The sequence below is a fragment of the Hyperoodon ampullatus genome (genome assembly GCF_949752795.1).
Source record: "Hyperoodon ampullatus genome assembly, chromosome: 2".
Lineage (NCBI taxonomy): Eukaryota > Metazoa > Chordata > Mammalia > Artiodactyla > Ziphiidae > Hyperoodon > Hyperoodon ampullatus.
Genome location: NC_136915.1, coordinates 82522511 through 82539279, shown reverse-complemented (window position 1 = coordinate 82539279; position 16769 = coordinate 82522511). Strand labels below are relative to the sequence as shown.

The window sequence follows — 16769 nt, the reverse complement described above, 5'->3', positions numbered from 1 at the left end:
GGATCTTCCTGGGCCAGGGCTCGAACCTGTGCCCCCTGCATTGGCAGGCGGATTCTTAACCACTGCACCACCAGGGAAGCCCTAAATTGTATTTATTGACCTAATTCTTTACTGTCCTTTAGAATCTAGAGTTCGACTCTGAGGCTAAAATGGGACTTCTCTCAATTTTCTGGTCAACTGATATGATGGCTGTAAGAATCCAGAAGAAATAGGTCATTATATTTTCTTGAAGTTTCAACTTAAGATTTCAGCTTTCATTTTCAAATAAGCAGAAATACTATGTCTTGTATCTAGGATGCAAGGAGTTGGTTATCCTTGTTGGGATAATGGTTCTCCTCTGTCTGGGGAAGTCACTCTGTCTGGTGGTAACTGATAAGTAGCTCTAACTGTACAATTATTGTGGGTAGAATTCCAGAAATGGTCAAGGTAAGTTCACCTATTTGGTCTTCACGGATTACCTGTGAAACAAAAAAGGACACCTGAATAAGACACCTAAAATATTTTTACCAGTTTTGGGGAACACTGTGTTGTCTCCCCAATATACATTCCATTTTCCCCTATTATGTAGCAATAGTGGGTTGGGTAGAATAAACCCAGCTTCATATTCAGCTTGAGGGGTAGGCCCTGATAGGTCTAGGTCAATTAGAAAATCCTCTCCTCTCTCCTCCATTCCTTGCTAGAATGACATGGATTAGTTCAGAAGTGCCCTCAATTAGTGTGACATGTTTAAGACTCTCAGTAGGACAGTGAGGTATGCTGTAAAGCTGGGAACTACTGAATGATTCTGCCACCTGTAGTAGACAGCTTCTAAAATGACCCCCAATGAACTCTGCCTTCTGGTATTCATCCCCTTATATAATCCACTCACCTTCAATGTGGGCTGAGTCCAGTGGTTAGTTTCTAACTAGTCATGGAATACAGAAAAAGTGATGCACGTTACTTCTGAGATTAGTTACAAAAAGACTGTGGCTTTCATCTTGGGTTTCATCTCACTTGCTCACTCTGAGGGAAGCCACATGCCAAGCTGTGAGGCACACTGTGGGGTGGCCCATGTGGCAAAGAACTGGGAGAGGTCTCTAGACAACAGAGAGTGAGGAATTGAGGCCCCGAATTCAACAGCCTGTGAGGAACTAAATCCTGCCAATAACCACATGAGTGAGCTTGGAAGGGAATCTTCCTCCAGCTGAGCCTTCAGATGACACTGCAGCCCTGTCAGACAGCTTAACTGCAACCTCATGAGAGACTCTGAGGCAGAGGCCCTAAGCCAAATTGTGCCCAGATTCCCGACTCACAGAAACTGAGATTAAAAAAAAAGTTTGTTTTAAGCCACTAAATTTTACAGTAATTTGTTAAGCTGCAGAAGATAATATACTACCGTAAGAAAAGCTAGTTTGAGCTGGATTTTTTTTTCTTCCCTGTTATTTGTAACTGAAAGCATATTAACATATACTAGCTATTAGTAATCTAATCTTGAAAAGGGTATGCCATATTATACACAAATAATTTTGTGAACTTATGGTTTACAAATATCATACAAACAACAAAAAAAACCCCATCTACCTATTCACAACCATCTCCATTTCTCATATGGAAAATTATGTAACAAGGCCTCATTCATTCAGTGTCCCTTTTAATACTGACAAAGTCTGGGCAAAGATTTACCTTTGATTACTTACACAAATAAACAATGTAAAAAACCAATGATCACAGGGCAACTGTTAAGTCTACTTAAAACATATATCGTTTAGGGAATTCCCTGGCAGTCCAGTGGTTAGGACTCGGCACTTCACTGCTGCGGCCTGAGTTTGATCCTTAAAAGTACTTTAAAGAAACGAAATTGAGTTATTTGTAGTGAGGTGGATGGACCTAGAGACTGTCATACAGAGTGAAGTAAGTCAAAAAGAGAAAAACAAATACCATATGCTAACACATATATATGGAATCTAAAAAAAAAAAAAAAAAGGTTCTGAAGAACCTAGGGGCAGGACAGGAATAAAGACGCAGATGTAGAGAATGGACTTGAGGACATGGGGAGGGGGAAGAGTAAGCTGGGACGAAGTGAGAGTGGCATGGACATATATACACTACCAAGTACAAAATAGATAGCTAGTGGGAAGCAGCTGCATGGCACAGGGAGATCAGCTCGGTGCTTTGTGAACACCTAGAGGGGTGGGATAGGGAGGGTGGGAGGGAGATGCAAGAGGGATGAGATATGGGGATATATGTATATGTATAGCGCAGAAACTAACATACCATTGTAAAGCATTTATACTCCAATAAATGTTAAAAAAATGATGAACTGCATAAAAAAAGACGAATTTGAAGTTTCAGCTTTAAAAAAAGTACTTTAACACCATTTGTTTATATACAAGCATTAACTATGCTAATTAAAAATGGTTCTTAATTGGTACCTATTCATTAAAGCAGGTGTGGAAGGACCTCTGGTTAGGCACTCTTTGTTCTCAGTCTATCTGGAAAAGCAACCTTTCAACCAATGGAGATAGGGTGTTGTGAACCCTGAGGGGTATGATTAATTCAGTCTTCTGTACCTGAAGCTCAATAAAACAAAAAAACTCCAAACTTACTGTATTGTTAGAAGGGCCTTTGAACTGGTGCCTCCACAGGCCAACCTGAGCTCACTGCCTAAGTAAAAGCCTTTATTTTACAGGGTCCTCAGGGGAGCAGGGTTGCATGAAAAGGTCACTAGGTATAAGTCTGGAGGCAGTTACAGTGCTAATTCCTTATTTTCTATTCTCTAGCAGGTTCAATAAAGTGATGATGGCATTCTTTCTTGCCTGCCAAATATGGCTCTCAAATATCCTTGTCATATATTTACAGATTTACTTGAAGAGCTGTTTTTTTAAAACAAATATTCAAATAATAAAATGTAAAATGATACAGATCAGTAGTGTACTTCTGGGAAGGAGACAGGACTGGAGGCAGAAGTGAGGGGGGAATTTTGCTTTTTAAAATTATGCATGCAATTCTGTACTGTTTAATTTTTACAACAAGCTTGTACTGCTTTTATAATTTAAAAAATAGTTGAAAGTTAAAAAAGAGGAAATCCTCCTTAAGAGGATCTCATTTGTAGTCAGAATGAATTTCGTTAATCATAACATTAAATCAATACCTATCTGAGCACTTGAGAGTACGTGAAGTAAGAAGTAAAGGGAAGAAGAGATGGAAAGTTGTGATTAAGGCAGAATCAGGGAGGGGACATTCTGATGGGCAGGTTTTTTTTTGAGGTGGGGGTAGTTCTTAAAAAGAGGCAAAAACTTGGGATAGTAGAAAAGGGCTTATGTATCTGGGAGCAAGGTCAGTATTCGACAAAGCCAGACTTGAAAATTCACCTGCTCATCTGCACGTGAGATGACTAAGGTATTGGCTGGGCTGAGGAGGGAACTAGGATGAGGATATTCTCAAAGATCACTGCAGTAGTTTGGTTGAAGTAAACTGCTACTTGCTGGGAAGAAACATCAGATGGGACATGCAGGATGGGATGGTCTAGATTTGAGTATGAAGCTGATAGCAGGGAGTTTCCTGGATTGCAAGAAACAGAACTAACTGTGGTAGCCTATATAGGAAAAATAACAACAAAGATGGGGCATGAAGTAACAAGAGTGGACAGGAAATGACTGGAGCAGCTGAGAACTAAGGGATATTGTGTTCTACCATAGCAAAGCTGAAGTCATCTGGAGGTCTCTACTTGATTTTTAAAATTTCCAATTTGAAAATAGAATCCAAACAGGCAACAAATGAAAAAAAACAAAAACCACCAACAACAGCAACAACAAACTAAAGTAAAACACAATGAAACTCACCACTGTGGTTAACAGCTGGTTCTAAATATGATGGTTAAACTTTCAAGGTCTTCATTCTTTAAGTGTAATTCTTCAAGCAGGGTGGTCACAAACTGTGTAAACATTACATTTTCCTGAGAATGCTTCTGAATGCCAAGAATTGAGGTCAGTCTGAAACACCAAAAATACTAAATGCATATCCATGAAATTGGAAGGACTAAGGGGCTCCAGTCTCTAACATGGCAGAGGGGATTTTTGTGAGGATAATGAAGTCTCTCTGATTTAACAAATTCCCAGAGAGAGAAGGCTTTACTAAAGCTGAAGAGAAATCTCAGGAAAAGACTGAAAAATCAAACATATTGTTACATAAGGAAAGAAGCCTAAAAGCCTGAATCCAAAACATGTTCTTCATTATGCCAGCAAAAACTACCAAAATTCTGCCCAGAAAAGAAAATGAAGTCTTTCCACATGGTGAAAGGAGGTTGTGTAGAGAAGCTTAGCGGTGAGAACTGCTTTAAAAAACATAATTTACATCAACTTTTTAGATTATATCACCTGAAAAAAATAGACAATGAACAAGATTACCTTTTGGATGAAACCTTAACATTTTTATTTTTGTAACACTAAACAGATGAATTACATCTTAAAAGGCACTTAATACAAACTTCACAAGGAACACAATGCTTTCTTCTCTAGCCATTTCCAGTACATATCCCTAAAGACTGATTACATATAATAGATTCTTTTTTTTAAAATTAATTTATTTATTTTTGGCTGTGTTTGGTCTTCGTTGCTGCACGCGGGCTTTCTCTAGTTGTGGCGAGCAGGGCTACTCTTTGCCGCGGTGTGCGGGCTTCTCATTGTGGTGGCTTCTCTTTTTGTGGAGCACGGGCTCTAGGTGCATGGGCTTCAGTAGTTGTGGCACACGGGCTCAGTAGTTGTGGCCCGCGGGCTCTAGAGCACAGGCTCAGTAGTTGTGGCGCACAGGCTTAGCTGCTCCACAGCATGTGGCATCTTCCCGGACCAGGGCTAGAACCCATGTCCGCTTCATTGGCAGGTGGATTCTTAAGCACTGTGCCACCAGGGAAGTCCTATAATAGATTCTTAAAAGTAATTTTCACTGAATGTGATTAGTAAACATGATTTTAAAAAAGTGAACAATATCTAATCACAAACTGTGCAGACCATTCCTTTTCGTAAGTTTTTGTGTCTCCAGAGAGCATGCTTCACAGAGCCTTTTCAAGAACATTCTGGGAAGTTTTCTTGGAAGAAAATTCTTTTTTCCCCAAGTAGTCTATACTTCCCACACAAACCTCTTACAGATGCTTATTTAACCTTGGTCATTGCCAGTGGGCACATCAAATATAAATAAAATAACTCTCTGATTTAAATCAATAATGTTCAAGAAATCAGAGCAGAACAATTCCACAGTAGTGAGTGTGGAATGAGAAATGTTATTTTCTGAGACAGATTTCTTCCTTGCTTATTAGCCATCTCATACAGAAAGCAGAAATAAAAGGAAAATTTTGTTAGAATTGTCCAAAGATGCCCTAGACTCTGAGGAGGTGGTAGATTCTCTATATTCCTGAAGGTATTTTAGCAAGAATTGGAGACTAGGTAACTCTAATAGTCCAGTGAAATCTAGAGTTCTACCCAAGAAAGCCACTTATTCCTTCCCCACCTCTCCTCTATTTCTTTACAGCTAGCGGATGGAGTACCAGGTTCTCATATGAGCTTTGTCTGCAGGTATTCTCCAAAGGTAGTTTATACTTGAAAATAGGACTACCCAAGTCTTCTAATGCCAAGCTCAAGCTGGGTACTTGGGTGAACTTATAGGCAGTTGTGGCCAGCTTTTCCTGAGGCATTTTCCTGTGGAGAAAGTGGAACCCAGAAGTCAACTCTGTTGGCTTTTCTCATACTTAGGTGATGTCAACATTAAAACATCAAGTTGCTGCCTCCCCACAGTAAGACCAAAGATACTGGGGATGGGATAGCACTGGCTAAAAACAAGAAGTCAGAGCAGTCAGATCAGCTGTCAGCTCCACAGAAATCTAGTTTTTGTTTTTGTTTTTTTTTTTTAGTTTTTGAATTTTATTTTTTTATACAGCAGGTTCTTATTAGTCATCCATTTTATACATTATCAGTGTATACATGTCAATCCCAATCTCCCAATTCAGCACACACACACACCCCACCCCCTGCCACTTTCCCCCCTTGGTGTCCATACGTTTGTTCTCTACTTCTGTGTCTCAACTTCTTCCCTGCAAACCAGTTCATCTGTACCATTTTTCTAGGTTCCACCTACATGCATTAATATACGATATTTGTTTTTCTCTTTCTGACTTACTTCAGAAAGAGAAAAACAACTGTCAGACTCTGTAAGACAGTCTCTAGATCCATCCACGTCTCAACAAATGACTCTATTTCGTTCCTTTTTATGGCTGAGTAATATTCCATTGTATATATGTACCACATCTTCTTTATCCATTCGTCTGTTGATGGGCATTTAGGTTGCTTCCATGACCTGGCTACTGTAAAAAGTGCTGCAATGAACATTGGGATGCATGTGTCTTTTTGAATTATGGTTTTCTCTGGGCATATGCCCAGTAGTGGGATTGCTGGATCATATGGTAATTCTTTTTTTTTTTTTCTAGTTGGCCATACATCCAGAAATGAATGTGTCACTCTTCTCCCCCTTTCCAATTACTCTTGGTCTTATCGAGTTATTTTTTTTTATTAGTTTCTGCTTTATAACAAAGTGAATCAGTCATACATATACATCTGTTCCCACATCCCTTCCCTCATGCATCTCCCTCCCTCCCACCCTCCCCATCCCACCCCTCCAGGCGGTCACAAAGCACCGAGCTGATCTCCCTGTGCTCTGCGGCTGCTTCCCACTATCTATCTACCTCACGTTTGGTAGTGTATATATGTCCATGCCTCTCTTTCGCTTTGTCACAGCTTACCCTTCCCCCTCCCCATATCCTCAAGTCCATTCTCAAGTAGGTCTGTGTCTTTATTCCCGTTTTACCCCTAGGTTCTTCATGACATTTTTTTTTAAAATTCCATATATATGTGTTAGCATACGGTATTTGTCTTTCTCTTTCTGACCTACTTCACTCTGTATGACAGACTCTAGGTCTATCCACCTCATTACAAATAGCTCAGTTTCGTTTCTTTTTATGGCTGAGTAATATTCCATTGTATATATGTGCCACATCTTCTTTATCCATTCATCCGATGATGGACACTTAGGTTGTTTCCAGCTCCGGGCTATTGTGAATAGAGCTGCAATGAATATTTTGGTACATGTCTCTTTTTGAATTATGGTTTTCTCAGGGTATATGCCTAGTAGTGGGATTGCTGGGTCATATGGTAATTCTATTTTTAGTTTTCTAAGGAACCTCCATACTGTTCTCCATAGTGGCTGTATCAACTTACATTCCCACCACCAGTGCAAGAGGGTTCCCTTTTCTCCACACCCTCTCCAGCATTTGTTGTTTGCAGATTTTTCTGATGATGCCCATTCTAACTGGTGTGAGGTGATACCTCATTGTAGTTTTGATTTGCATTTCTCTAATAATTAGTGATGTTGAGCAGCTTTTCATGTGCTTCTTGGCCATCTGTATGTCTTCTTTGGAGAAATGTCTATTTAGGTCTTCTGCCCATTTTTGGATTGGGTTGTTTGTTTTTTTAATATTGAGCTGCATGAGCTGTTTATATATTTTGGAGATTAATCCTTTGTCTGTTGATTCGTTTGCAAATATTTTCTCCCATTCTGAGGGTTGTCTTTTGGTCTTGTTTACGGTTTCCTTTGCTGTGCAAAAGGTTTGAAGTTTCATTAGGTCCCATTTGTTTATTTTTGTTTTTATTTCCATTACTCTAGGAGGTGGGTCAAAAAAGATCTTGCTGTGATTTATGTCAAAGAGTGTTCTTCCTATGTTTTCCTCTTAGAGTTTTATAGTGTCCGGTCTTACAGTTAGGTCTCTAATCCATTTTGAGTTTATTTTTGTGTATGGTGTTAGGGAGTGTTCTAATTTCATTCTTTTACATGTAGCTGTCCAGTTTTCCCAGCACCACTTGTTGAAGAGACTGTCTTTTCCCCATTGTATATCCTTGCCTCCTTTGTCATAGATTAGTTGACCACAGGTGTGTGGGTTTATCTCTGGGCTTTCTATCTTGTTCCATTGATCTATGTTTCTGTTTTTGTGCCAGTACCATATTGTCTTGATTACTGTAGCTTTATAGTATAGTCTGAAGTCAGGGAGTCTGATTCCTCCAGCTCCGTTTTTTTCCCTCAAGACTGCTCTGGCTATTCGGGGTCTTTTGTGTCTCCATACAGATTTTAAGATTTTTTGTTCTAGTTCCGTAAAAAAACGCCATTGGTAATTTGATAGGGATTCAACTGAATCTGTAGATTGCTTTGGGTAGTATAGTCATTTTTACAATATTGATTCTTCCAATCCAAGAACATGGTATATCTCTTCATCTGTTGGTATCATCTTTAATTTCTTTCATCAGTGTTTTATAGTTTTCTGCATACAGGTCTTTTGTCTCCCTAGGTAGGTTTATTCCTAGGTGTTTTATTCTTTTTGTTGCAGTGGTAAATGGGAGTGTTTCCTTAATTTCTCTTTCAGATTTTTCATCATTAGTGTATAGGAATGCAAGAGATTTCTGTGCATTAATTTTGTATTCTGCAGCTTTACCAAATTCATTGATTAGCTCTAGTAGTTTTCTGGTGGCATCTTTAGGATTCTCTATGTATAGTATCATGTCATCTGCAAACAGTGACAGTTTTACTTCTTCTTTTCCAATTTGTATTTATTTCTTTTTCTTCAGATCAGCTGTCAGCTCCATAGAAATCTAGTTTTTGTGTTTCTTAAAAATGGTAATTATATGATATATCCAAAACAATTTCTCTGATTATCAAGGAGACTACTATTTGGCTCATGTATGAAAACAGTTTTCTCAATTACTTCTCAAAGTGCCATTAATATGTTTAAAACTTAACCCTCAAATTAGAAATAAATGGTGACTACTAGATTTCTCAACCTGTGTGCCCAATGAAAGCAGAAAATTAAAAGCATTATAGATAAAAAGTTTGTACGAGAATTGTTCTATCAATTACCCTAGGTAGAAAATATTTTGGGGGACTTCCCTGGTGGCGCAGTGTTTAAGAATCCACCTGCCAATGCAGGGCACATGGGTTTGAGCCCTGGTCCGGTAAGATCTCACATGCGGCAGAGCAACTAAGCCCGTGCACCACAACTACTGAGCCTGCGCCCTAGAGCCTGTGAGCCATAACTACTGAGCCTGCGTGCTGCAACTACTGAAGCCCGAGTACCTGGAGCCTGTGCTCCGAAACAAGAGAAGCCACTGCAGTGAGAAGCACGTGCACCGCAACAAAGAGTAGCCCCCACTCCCCGCAACTAGAGAAAAGCCCACGTGCAGCAACAAAGACCCAACACAGCCAAAAATAAATAAATAAATTCATTAAAAAAAAAGAAAAGAAAAAATGGGTTGGGATAGTGATACTTCTCCAGCAAACTTATAAAGCTAACATTATTCTATAATAACTTTATTGTAAGATGTGTTCAAATTTATCTAAAAGTTTTGTTCATAAAGAAAAATTAGAGTTAATGAGAAACTTTAGCTAGGAGTGAAAAGAAAAAGGAAAGCAACAATGCAATCTCGCTCCTGAGCCCATGACAAATACTGTGAATCAATCATTCTTTTCTTAATGAGCTTTGGACTATTCTGAGACACCTCAAAATAGGGTTCTGAGCAACCACTTGTTATGATTTCTGGCAAGTTGAATATCAAAGCCTTAGGGTCTATCTATAAAATAGGGCTAATAATACTTAAGTTCCTTAGAAGTTATTATTACAAAAGTCAAGTAGGATGCTGTAGATAAACAGGTTTTTAAAAAATCAATTATAATAATGATTATAATACCATTTACCATGTGCTACCTTGGAGTTTTACTATGTACTTGTTCTAAGCATGAATTATCTCCTTTAACTGCACAATGATGCTGGGGGATATAGTACTGTTCCCATTTTATGAGTGAGGAAAGAAAAGCACAAAAAATGGAAGTGCCTTCCCCAAGGTCACAAAGATGGTAAGCAGCAGGTCAGGCCTTTGAACCCAGGCAGCTTATCTCAGAAAGTCCATGCTCTTGGCTAATATGCAAGTTTTCATACTTTGTAGGCTATAGCTTTCATTCTTTGCAGGTTATAGAACACTATATAATCTTTACTTGCCTGATTGATGTGTACTGTGCCCTCAATGAACATGCAGAAGAAACAGAATGTTTTAAATTTGCTTTCGAGAACTATAGGACTACAAATATAAAAATGGCTAGTAGCTGGCAGGCAGAAGGAAATGCTAACAGAGAAACCACGCAAGGTCTGGTGTCTGTTAGGAGACAGGAATAACAGTTTGGGACCTGGGGATTTCTGCAGCAAGTCATCAAGCAGATAGATAGCAATCCTTAGGCATCTGGAGCCAGGATTTCCTGACTACTCTTAACACTTGAGCCCTAAGAGTTGTTGCACAATTATACTCCTGGAAAGTTAGCCAATGAGATTTCCTTTAACCTTATTTATTCCCTTGTGTTTCTCCTTCAATCTTTAACTGAAAAGACTTCTTCCCCACCCCCCAGTCCCTAACACAGAATGTAATGATCATAAGAAATATGTTAGCTTTCTAAAAATTTTAAGTTGACTTAAATCCTTTTTGGAATAAGCTGAGGTATAAATAAATAAATACTCTAACAGTTCCTGTGCACCTCTAAACATTAGTAATCCAGTGGATTACTTTTGGGGAGTCATGTAAAAATTGTGTTTTTCCTTTTAACATATCCTCCCTAGAAACTAGGCTAATACAAAAAAAAAAAGGATGTTTTTGACAAGTTATAAAGTCATAATAATATGTCAATAAAGATGCTAAACCCTGAAAATATAATTTTATGAATGATTCTTTCAAAAGAATTATGATTTGCTTCTATCTCCAAAGTAATTTACATTTAAAGTTGAATAAGGGCTATAAATAATCTTTATGTTTTCCAGATTCCTTGACTCATCTACTTTAACATGTTTTATTACTTAATAGCAACTGGCTACCTGCCCACTCTACCAGACTGACTGCTTACTGGACATCTGCTGAATTTCCATGTCATCTCTGTAGCAAGAGGCTTCTGTGCCTATTTGCACAGATGAATCTGAGGCAAGATCATAACTTTTTATCAGACTGTTATGGTTTTTGTCAATGATAAGAGTTGGCTGTTGCCACTGCCAAAGATGCTACTAATAAACTGCAAGGATTCTTTTTAGGGTACATGCCACCCTAATGATAGGTATCATTGGCTGAATGGGGTGTGAGGACCTATCTGGGGTGTGAGGAGCACTGCACTGAGCTTGGAGACAGGGTTCTGTGCAGAATCTACTTTTGTAAGCAGTGACCATGGAAGAGGGCTTTGGAAAGCACAAAGCACTAAGCAACATAGTCTACGTGTGCTTAGAACCAGGCCCAAGGACAAATGAACAAAGACTTATTACTGGAACTATTCTTTACATGTCAATTATGGTCTCTTAATTGCCACTCTGAAAGCCTCTTCTTAGTTCTCTTTCCGGCTGACTGCAGTACTGGATGTCCTCAGTCACTTCCTCCTTTCCTAGAATTCTCCTTCTTTGGCTTTTCAGGAACTCTCTGTCACAGTTCTCCTCCTCCTACTGAATCTTTATGATCTCTCGTTGGCATTTCTTTTTTTTATCAGCCCATTAATAATGATAGGTCTTACCTATGGTTTCATATTGACCCTCTTCTGCACTACATCCCATCTCACGGCTCTGATTATCAATGGTTCAAATCTTTAACTTCTCTCTTGGGATTTTTCTCCACTTGGATGTCCAAAAGGTACCTCAAATACATTATATTCAAACCTGAAATTCTGAGCTCTCATTTTCATCAAAAGCTTCTAGTATTAGAAACCTCAGTCACCTTTAAATCTTAACCCTTAATGTTCTTTGTTCAGTCAGTTACCAAGTCCTGCTGATTCTCCTCTGAGGTGCTTCTTGAATCCATTTCATCTCCCCCACTCTCACCATCCCTGTCCTAATTCAGATGCATCAACTCCTGCTTGGACTACAGCTATAGCCTGAGTGGTCTCCTACTCCATCTAGTCTCCACATTGCCACCACAATCCTCTCTCACAGATCTGATTAAGTCACTCTCTTGCTTTAATAACTACTTATAGGAGGAATCAAATTTCTTTGGGCCTTTTATTTTCCTTGTTTCTATCACATGAATATTTTCATAAATATTTCAAATAATATAAAAGTATATATTGTTAGCTGTATATATTTTTCGCACCAAGCAGAAAGGTGGAAGACTGGGATCACATTTTACTCATCCATCTTGTATTCCTCACAGGCTTGTTCTCTTAATACATAATTTGGTGAATGATTATAGAACTGAAACTGCTGCTACCCCATACTAGCACTTCTCAGTGTACTACAACAGGTCCTGGACAAACTATGGTCTGTGGGCCAAATCTGGCTTGCTGCTTTTGTAAATAATTTACTTTTGTAAATAAACTGAAAAACAGCCATGCCCATTTATTTATATATTCTACAGCTGCCTTTGTGCTACAACAGCAGAGTTGAGTAGTTGGGACTGTAGGGCCAGCAAAGCTGAAAATATTTATAATTTGGCCCTTTACAGAAAGTTTGCCAACTCTTATACTAGAAGATTATTATGTACCAATTTTAAAGTGAATAACTCAGTTACTAATATAATGTTTTATATAATATAAGTCTGATGATGGGAGTTATTAAAATAGGAGATGAGAAATCCAAAGGAACCACTTGGCTCTAGGATATTTAAGGTCTGGTCTGTGAAAGATCTCCTGTACACTGAATCACTTCAGTATGGAAGATGCTTAAAAAAACCAACAATATCTCATAAAATCTACCAGGTGGAGAGAGAACTTTCCCTGGCTTACTCCACTCCAGCCAAACTGACCAACCTTGCCTCAATTATGCCAAGGTTTAGTTTGTCCTCACTTAAGGGCTGGCTGTTTTCTTTCCTGGGGGTGCTCTTCCCCCAGATCTCTACATGGTGGACTCCTTCATGTAATTCAGTTTTGTTTAAATGTCACCTCTCCCACCTGAAATCTATCCTCACTTTCGCCCTCTCTACCTACCTACTTTGTTTTATTTGTCTCATAGTCCTTATTATTGTTTAGTTCTATTATTTGTTTGCTTGTTTACCATCTATTTCTCATCCAAAAGAAGGTGAATGTCACGAGCGCAATGACTCGTGTATTCACTGCATTCACTGTATCCCTCATGCCTGGCACATTGTAAATGATCACTAATTACTTGTTGAATGAAGAAATAGCTTAAGAGGTCACTAATTTATTGTGCTTACTGAAATACTTTTTCTTCATAAAATATTCCTCCTTTCATTTTTAGAGGAAGGAAGGGAGGAAACATTTTCTTGACGACTCCTGCTCGCACGTAGTGGCATCCTCCTGCTAGAATATTTCAGAATATCGATCAGTGAGGTGAGATGAGCTTGAAATTCATCAGGTAGGCCAAGCATTAAATCAAGACCTATCACTTGTTCCTGCATTTCCCCTCCTCCCTTCCATGTGTCCTGAAACTCAGTGTTGGCCAAGAGTGAGTAGGGCTAAGTGTCACTGAGCAGGCTTGTTTAGTCGCTTAATTCACTCCAGTCCTGTAGAGGAAACTGTGGAGCAAGGAGCTGGCCCTTGAGTCGTTGCTTGGTGCCTTCCTCTGGCGCAAAAGTACTTAGCCTCACAGGTTAAATGTGAAAGGAAAGGAAAGGAAATTCCTTTCACTCTAAAGGAGATGACACTTGGTCAAAAGGAAGAGCACTTTAGGATTTCTACAATCCAACTAATACAGGTCTTATTTCTGTGTATTTCTGGCTGTTACTACTGCTTTTGAATGGGGTGTGTTCTTATTCTTTCTAGATCAATGAAAGTAACAATGTAGCCACAAAACGAGGACTCAGTTGTTTTTGGAATCTATACTCCCTTTTAGTCTCCTCCCATTAAGAGTTAAAAGATCTAAGAAAAGAGACTCAAGATCCTTTCTTGATATAGTGATTGGGACCCTTTACACAAGACAGTTAATAAACTACCTCCATGATCGTGAAGGAGGGAGATTCTACTTCTATGTTGTAGCATGCTGCAACGGTTAATGCATTTTAAATCCTGGACATTGTTCCTCATATATAATCTAAATGGCCCTTGCAGAATTTTTTTGGGGCCCCCTCTTAAAAGTTATTCCTTCATATTCTTGAAAATGGTTCTCAATTCCAAGTCCTTTTAATCTTTCCTAATAGATGCCATCTAACTGCTCCTTATTCAGACTGGTGTTATTCCCTATGTCCCCCACTTCTAGCTTCTCATTTTCCTAAAATGCAATGTCCCAGAATATAAATATTTTTCAAATTCATTACTTCAAAACATAGAATATACCTTCAGAGAAAGATATCATGATGTAAAATCTTTCACATCTAAGTTATCTTTGAAGTATAATCTCAGAATCTTATCAACCTTCTCCCCTTTTTTGTTAGAGTCCCTAGGCTCCTCCCTTCCTTTTAATCCTTTATCTGTGTATGCTAATCACTTACCTGTTTAACCTTTTAATTAAAGAACAACTTCCATCCTATTATATATTGCAAGGGACTCAAACCTCTGTTCCAGTCCTACAGCTTCTAATAGTGAATGTCAAAGAAAACTACAATAAACTGGGCCCAAATAACTACTCTACTTAAATAATATAGTAATATACCACAGTTGGTATTTAACAATGTGCTTTATATAGGAAATACCTTTAAAATAATCAACAGAAATTGTGATTGGCAGTGAGTAAGAACAAAATATTTTTATGTTTCAATTTATTTCCTTCGTGTACTTTTAAATATGAATAAAAACTTCTAAAGGTGACACTAAAAGGATGGTTTACCACAAAAAGTCTGTATGCTGGAGAATATAATTTGACAAAAATGACATAACTTGCAAATGTATAAATCACAAACAAGAGAGGAAACTTCTCATGAAAACTCCACTGATTCAAATCTCTATTCTGAAAAGAAAGGCAGCCTTCTATAACCAGTTCTTTACCATATGGTAAATGGCATGATGACAAAAGCAAAAAAAGCCAAGTGTCAAACTGCATCTTATTGATAAGACCTTCATTTAGCTGACTGCTGCACATATGCTACACATCAAAAGGAGAGATTGGAAGTCAGGTTAGGACAGGTACCCTCCATTTGTTATTACTGAGCTATCAAACAACATCTGGTTAACAGGAATTATTATACACAGAATTAAGAGGAGTTTCAAAGTTTGACAACTGAAACAAGAGATTTTTAATTAAAAGTGGCCTTTTTATAAATCTTTTTATCCAAGGATTTAGAGCTGTACAAACTCTTGATTAAAGCTCAGAAAAAAGTTACCTATGATTTTGTGAGTCACTGGTTTGTTTCACATCAACAGAGAAAGCTATATAAAGAAGCTATATAAAGCTATATAAAGAAGTGGAGCTAAACAACTGATGGGTCTCTAGGTTATCCATCTCCTATAATGCATTAAAAGTCAGTAATGAACTTGGATACTTAAATGGTCTTCCCATTGTGGTAGGTATTGCTTTGATCACTGCATTCATTCCCATTGGGGAATATACAGTGCGACTCTTGGAACACTGGAAATCACAGCATGGTCTGATTTATCCTTTCCTGAATAATCTGGGTAATATGGGTGAAGATCACATCAGGCATTTGCCTTAAATGATATAGCACAGACATCCATTAACCTGTCCGTCAACACTAAGAAGCAGTAACTCTTAGAGTTTCCTAAGGGTTTATTACTGATTTCCAAACTTGCACAATCAAACTGGTAGGCTGCTGTAAAATGACACTGAACAACACTCCTCATATTCAATATAATCTTAAGTGAAGAAAATGCTGTGAGAATGTCTATGTGAATAAATGTCACCAGAAAGCATGCTTCTCTATGGTTTGGGGTTGGAGGAAAGGATAGGAAGTGAAAAGCCACACTTTTCTTTTTCTGTACCTATCAGATTTGAGAAATTACTGGGTTCCTACAGAGTTCTGTTGCAGTAGGGAATCCTGTTCTGCTGATTACCACACATAAAGGTGATGAATATGCAGACCGCTAAAAGATAATGCTGGGCTTAAAAGAAATTTTTTTAACACTCACTCTCTCATTCTTCAGAAGTTAGGGCTGGGAAGGAGGAGTATTTCTGTTAAAAAGAAGTACTTTCAATGTTTACATGCACAGGCACTATGCTTGTTACTTTACCAGTGAAAACAGAACAGATATTACAATACCTGACACTTCAGGGGCTTAGAATCAAACAAAACCAAGTCTTCCGGGATAGATGAAGCATCTTTATTAATACTGGCCTGAGTAACTGAAAAATCTGAAAGATGAGGTTTAACTGCACAGTCTTCTTTGATGAGGCTATACCACTTAATTTCCTCAAGTGTGATTTAGTCTCAACAACCCAGCTAGTTTCCTTTTGACAGCTTAAGTATCAGAGGCTTTGGACAGGGTAAGAGATTTATCCAGGATCACACTGGTTAAGAACAGTGCTAAAAATGGACACCTTTATCACAAGGGTATCTTGCTTATCTATGAAGTCTCGATATTCCTTCATGCACTGCAGTAACAATTGTCACTTTACCCATACTTTGTATTCTTCAAAAAAATGAGTTGGGATTTTCCCTCCTTCTCTACATGAAGAAGTGCTAAATGATAACCTCTGTGAAAATATACACTCAAAACTGAAACAAAGGAGAGCTGTGACCAGTAAGTAACTCAAAGGGTCAAAATGTCATCTATTTTCAGAAATTTGAGGGCTCACACAAACTCAAGGCATTTTCTAAAACGTCTCTTTCAGATATAAAAAA

General features: G+C 38.3%; 1 protein-coding gene across 1 annotated transcript in view; it reads right to left on the bottom strand.

The window, feature by feature from the left end:
• Positions 1-303: 303 nt before the first annotated feature.
• Positions 304-16769, bottom strand: part of RPAP2 (RNA polymerase II associated protein 2) — a gene marked incomplete at its 5' end in the record, with an annotated part of 83014 nt that continues 66548 nt past the window's right edge. The window contains 2 exons of the mRNA XM_079698084.1: positions 304-458; positions 3822-3971. Of these exons, the coding sequence (XP_079554210.1) occupies positions 3830-3971 (142 nt within the window). The 3' untranslated portion in view covers positions 304-458; positions 3822-3829. The remainder of the gene's footprint in view (positions 459-3821; positions 3972-16769) is intronic.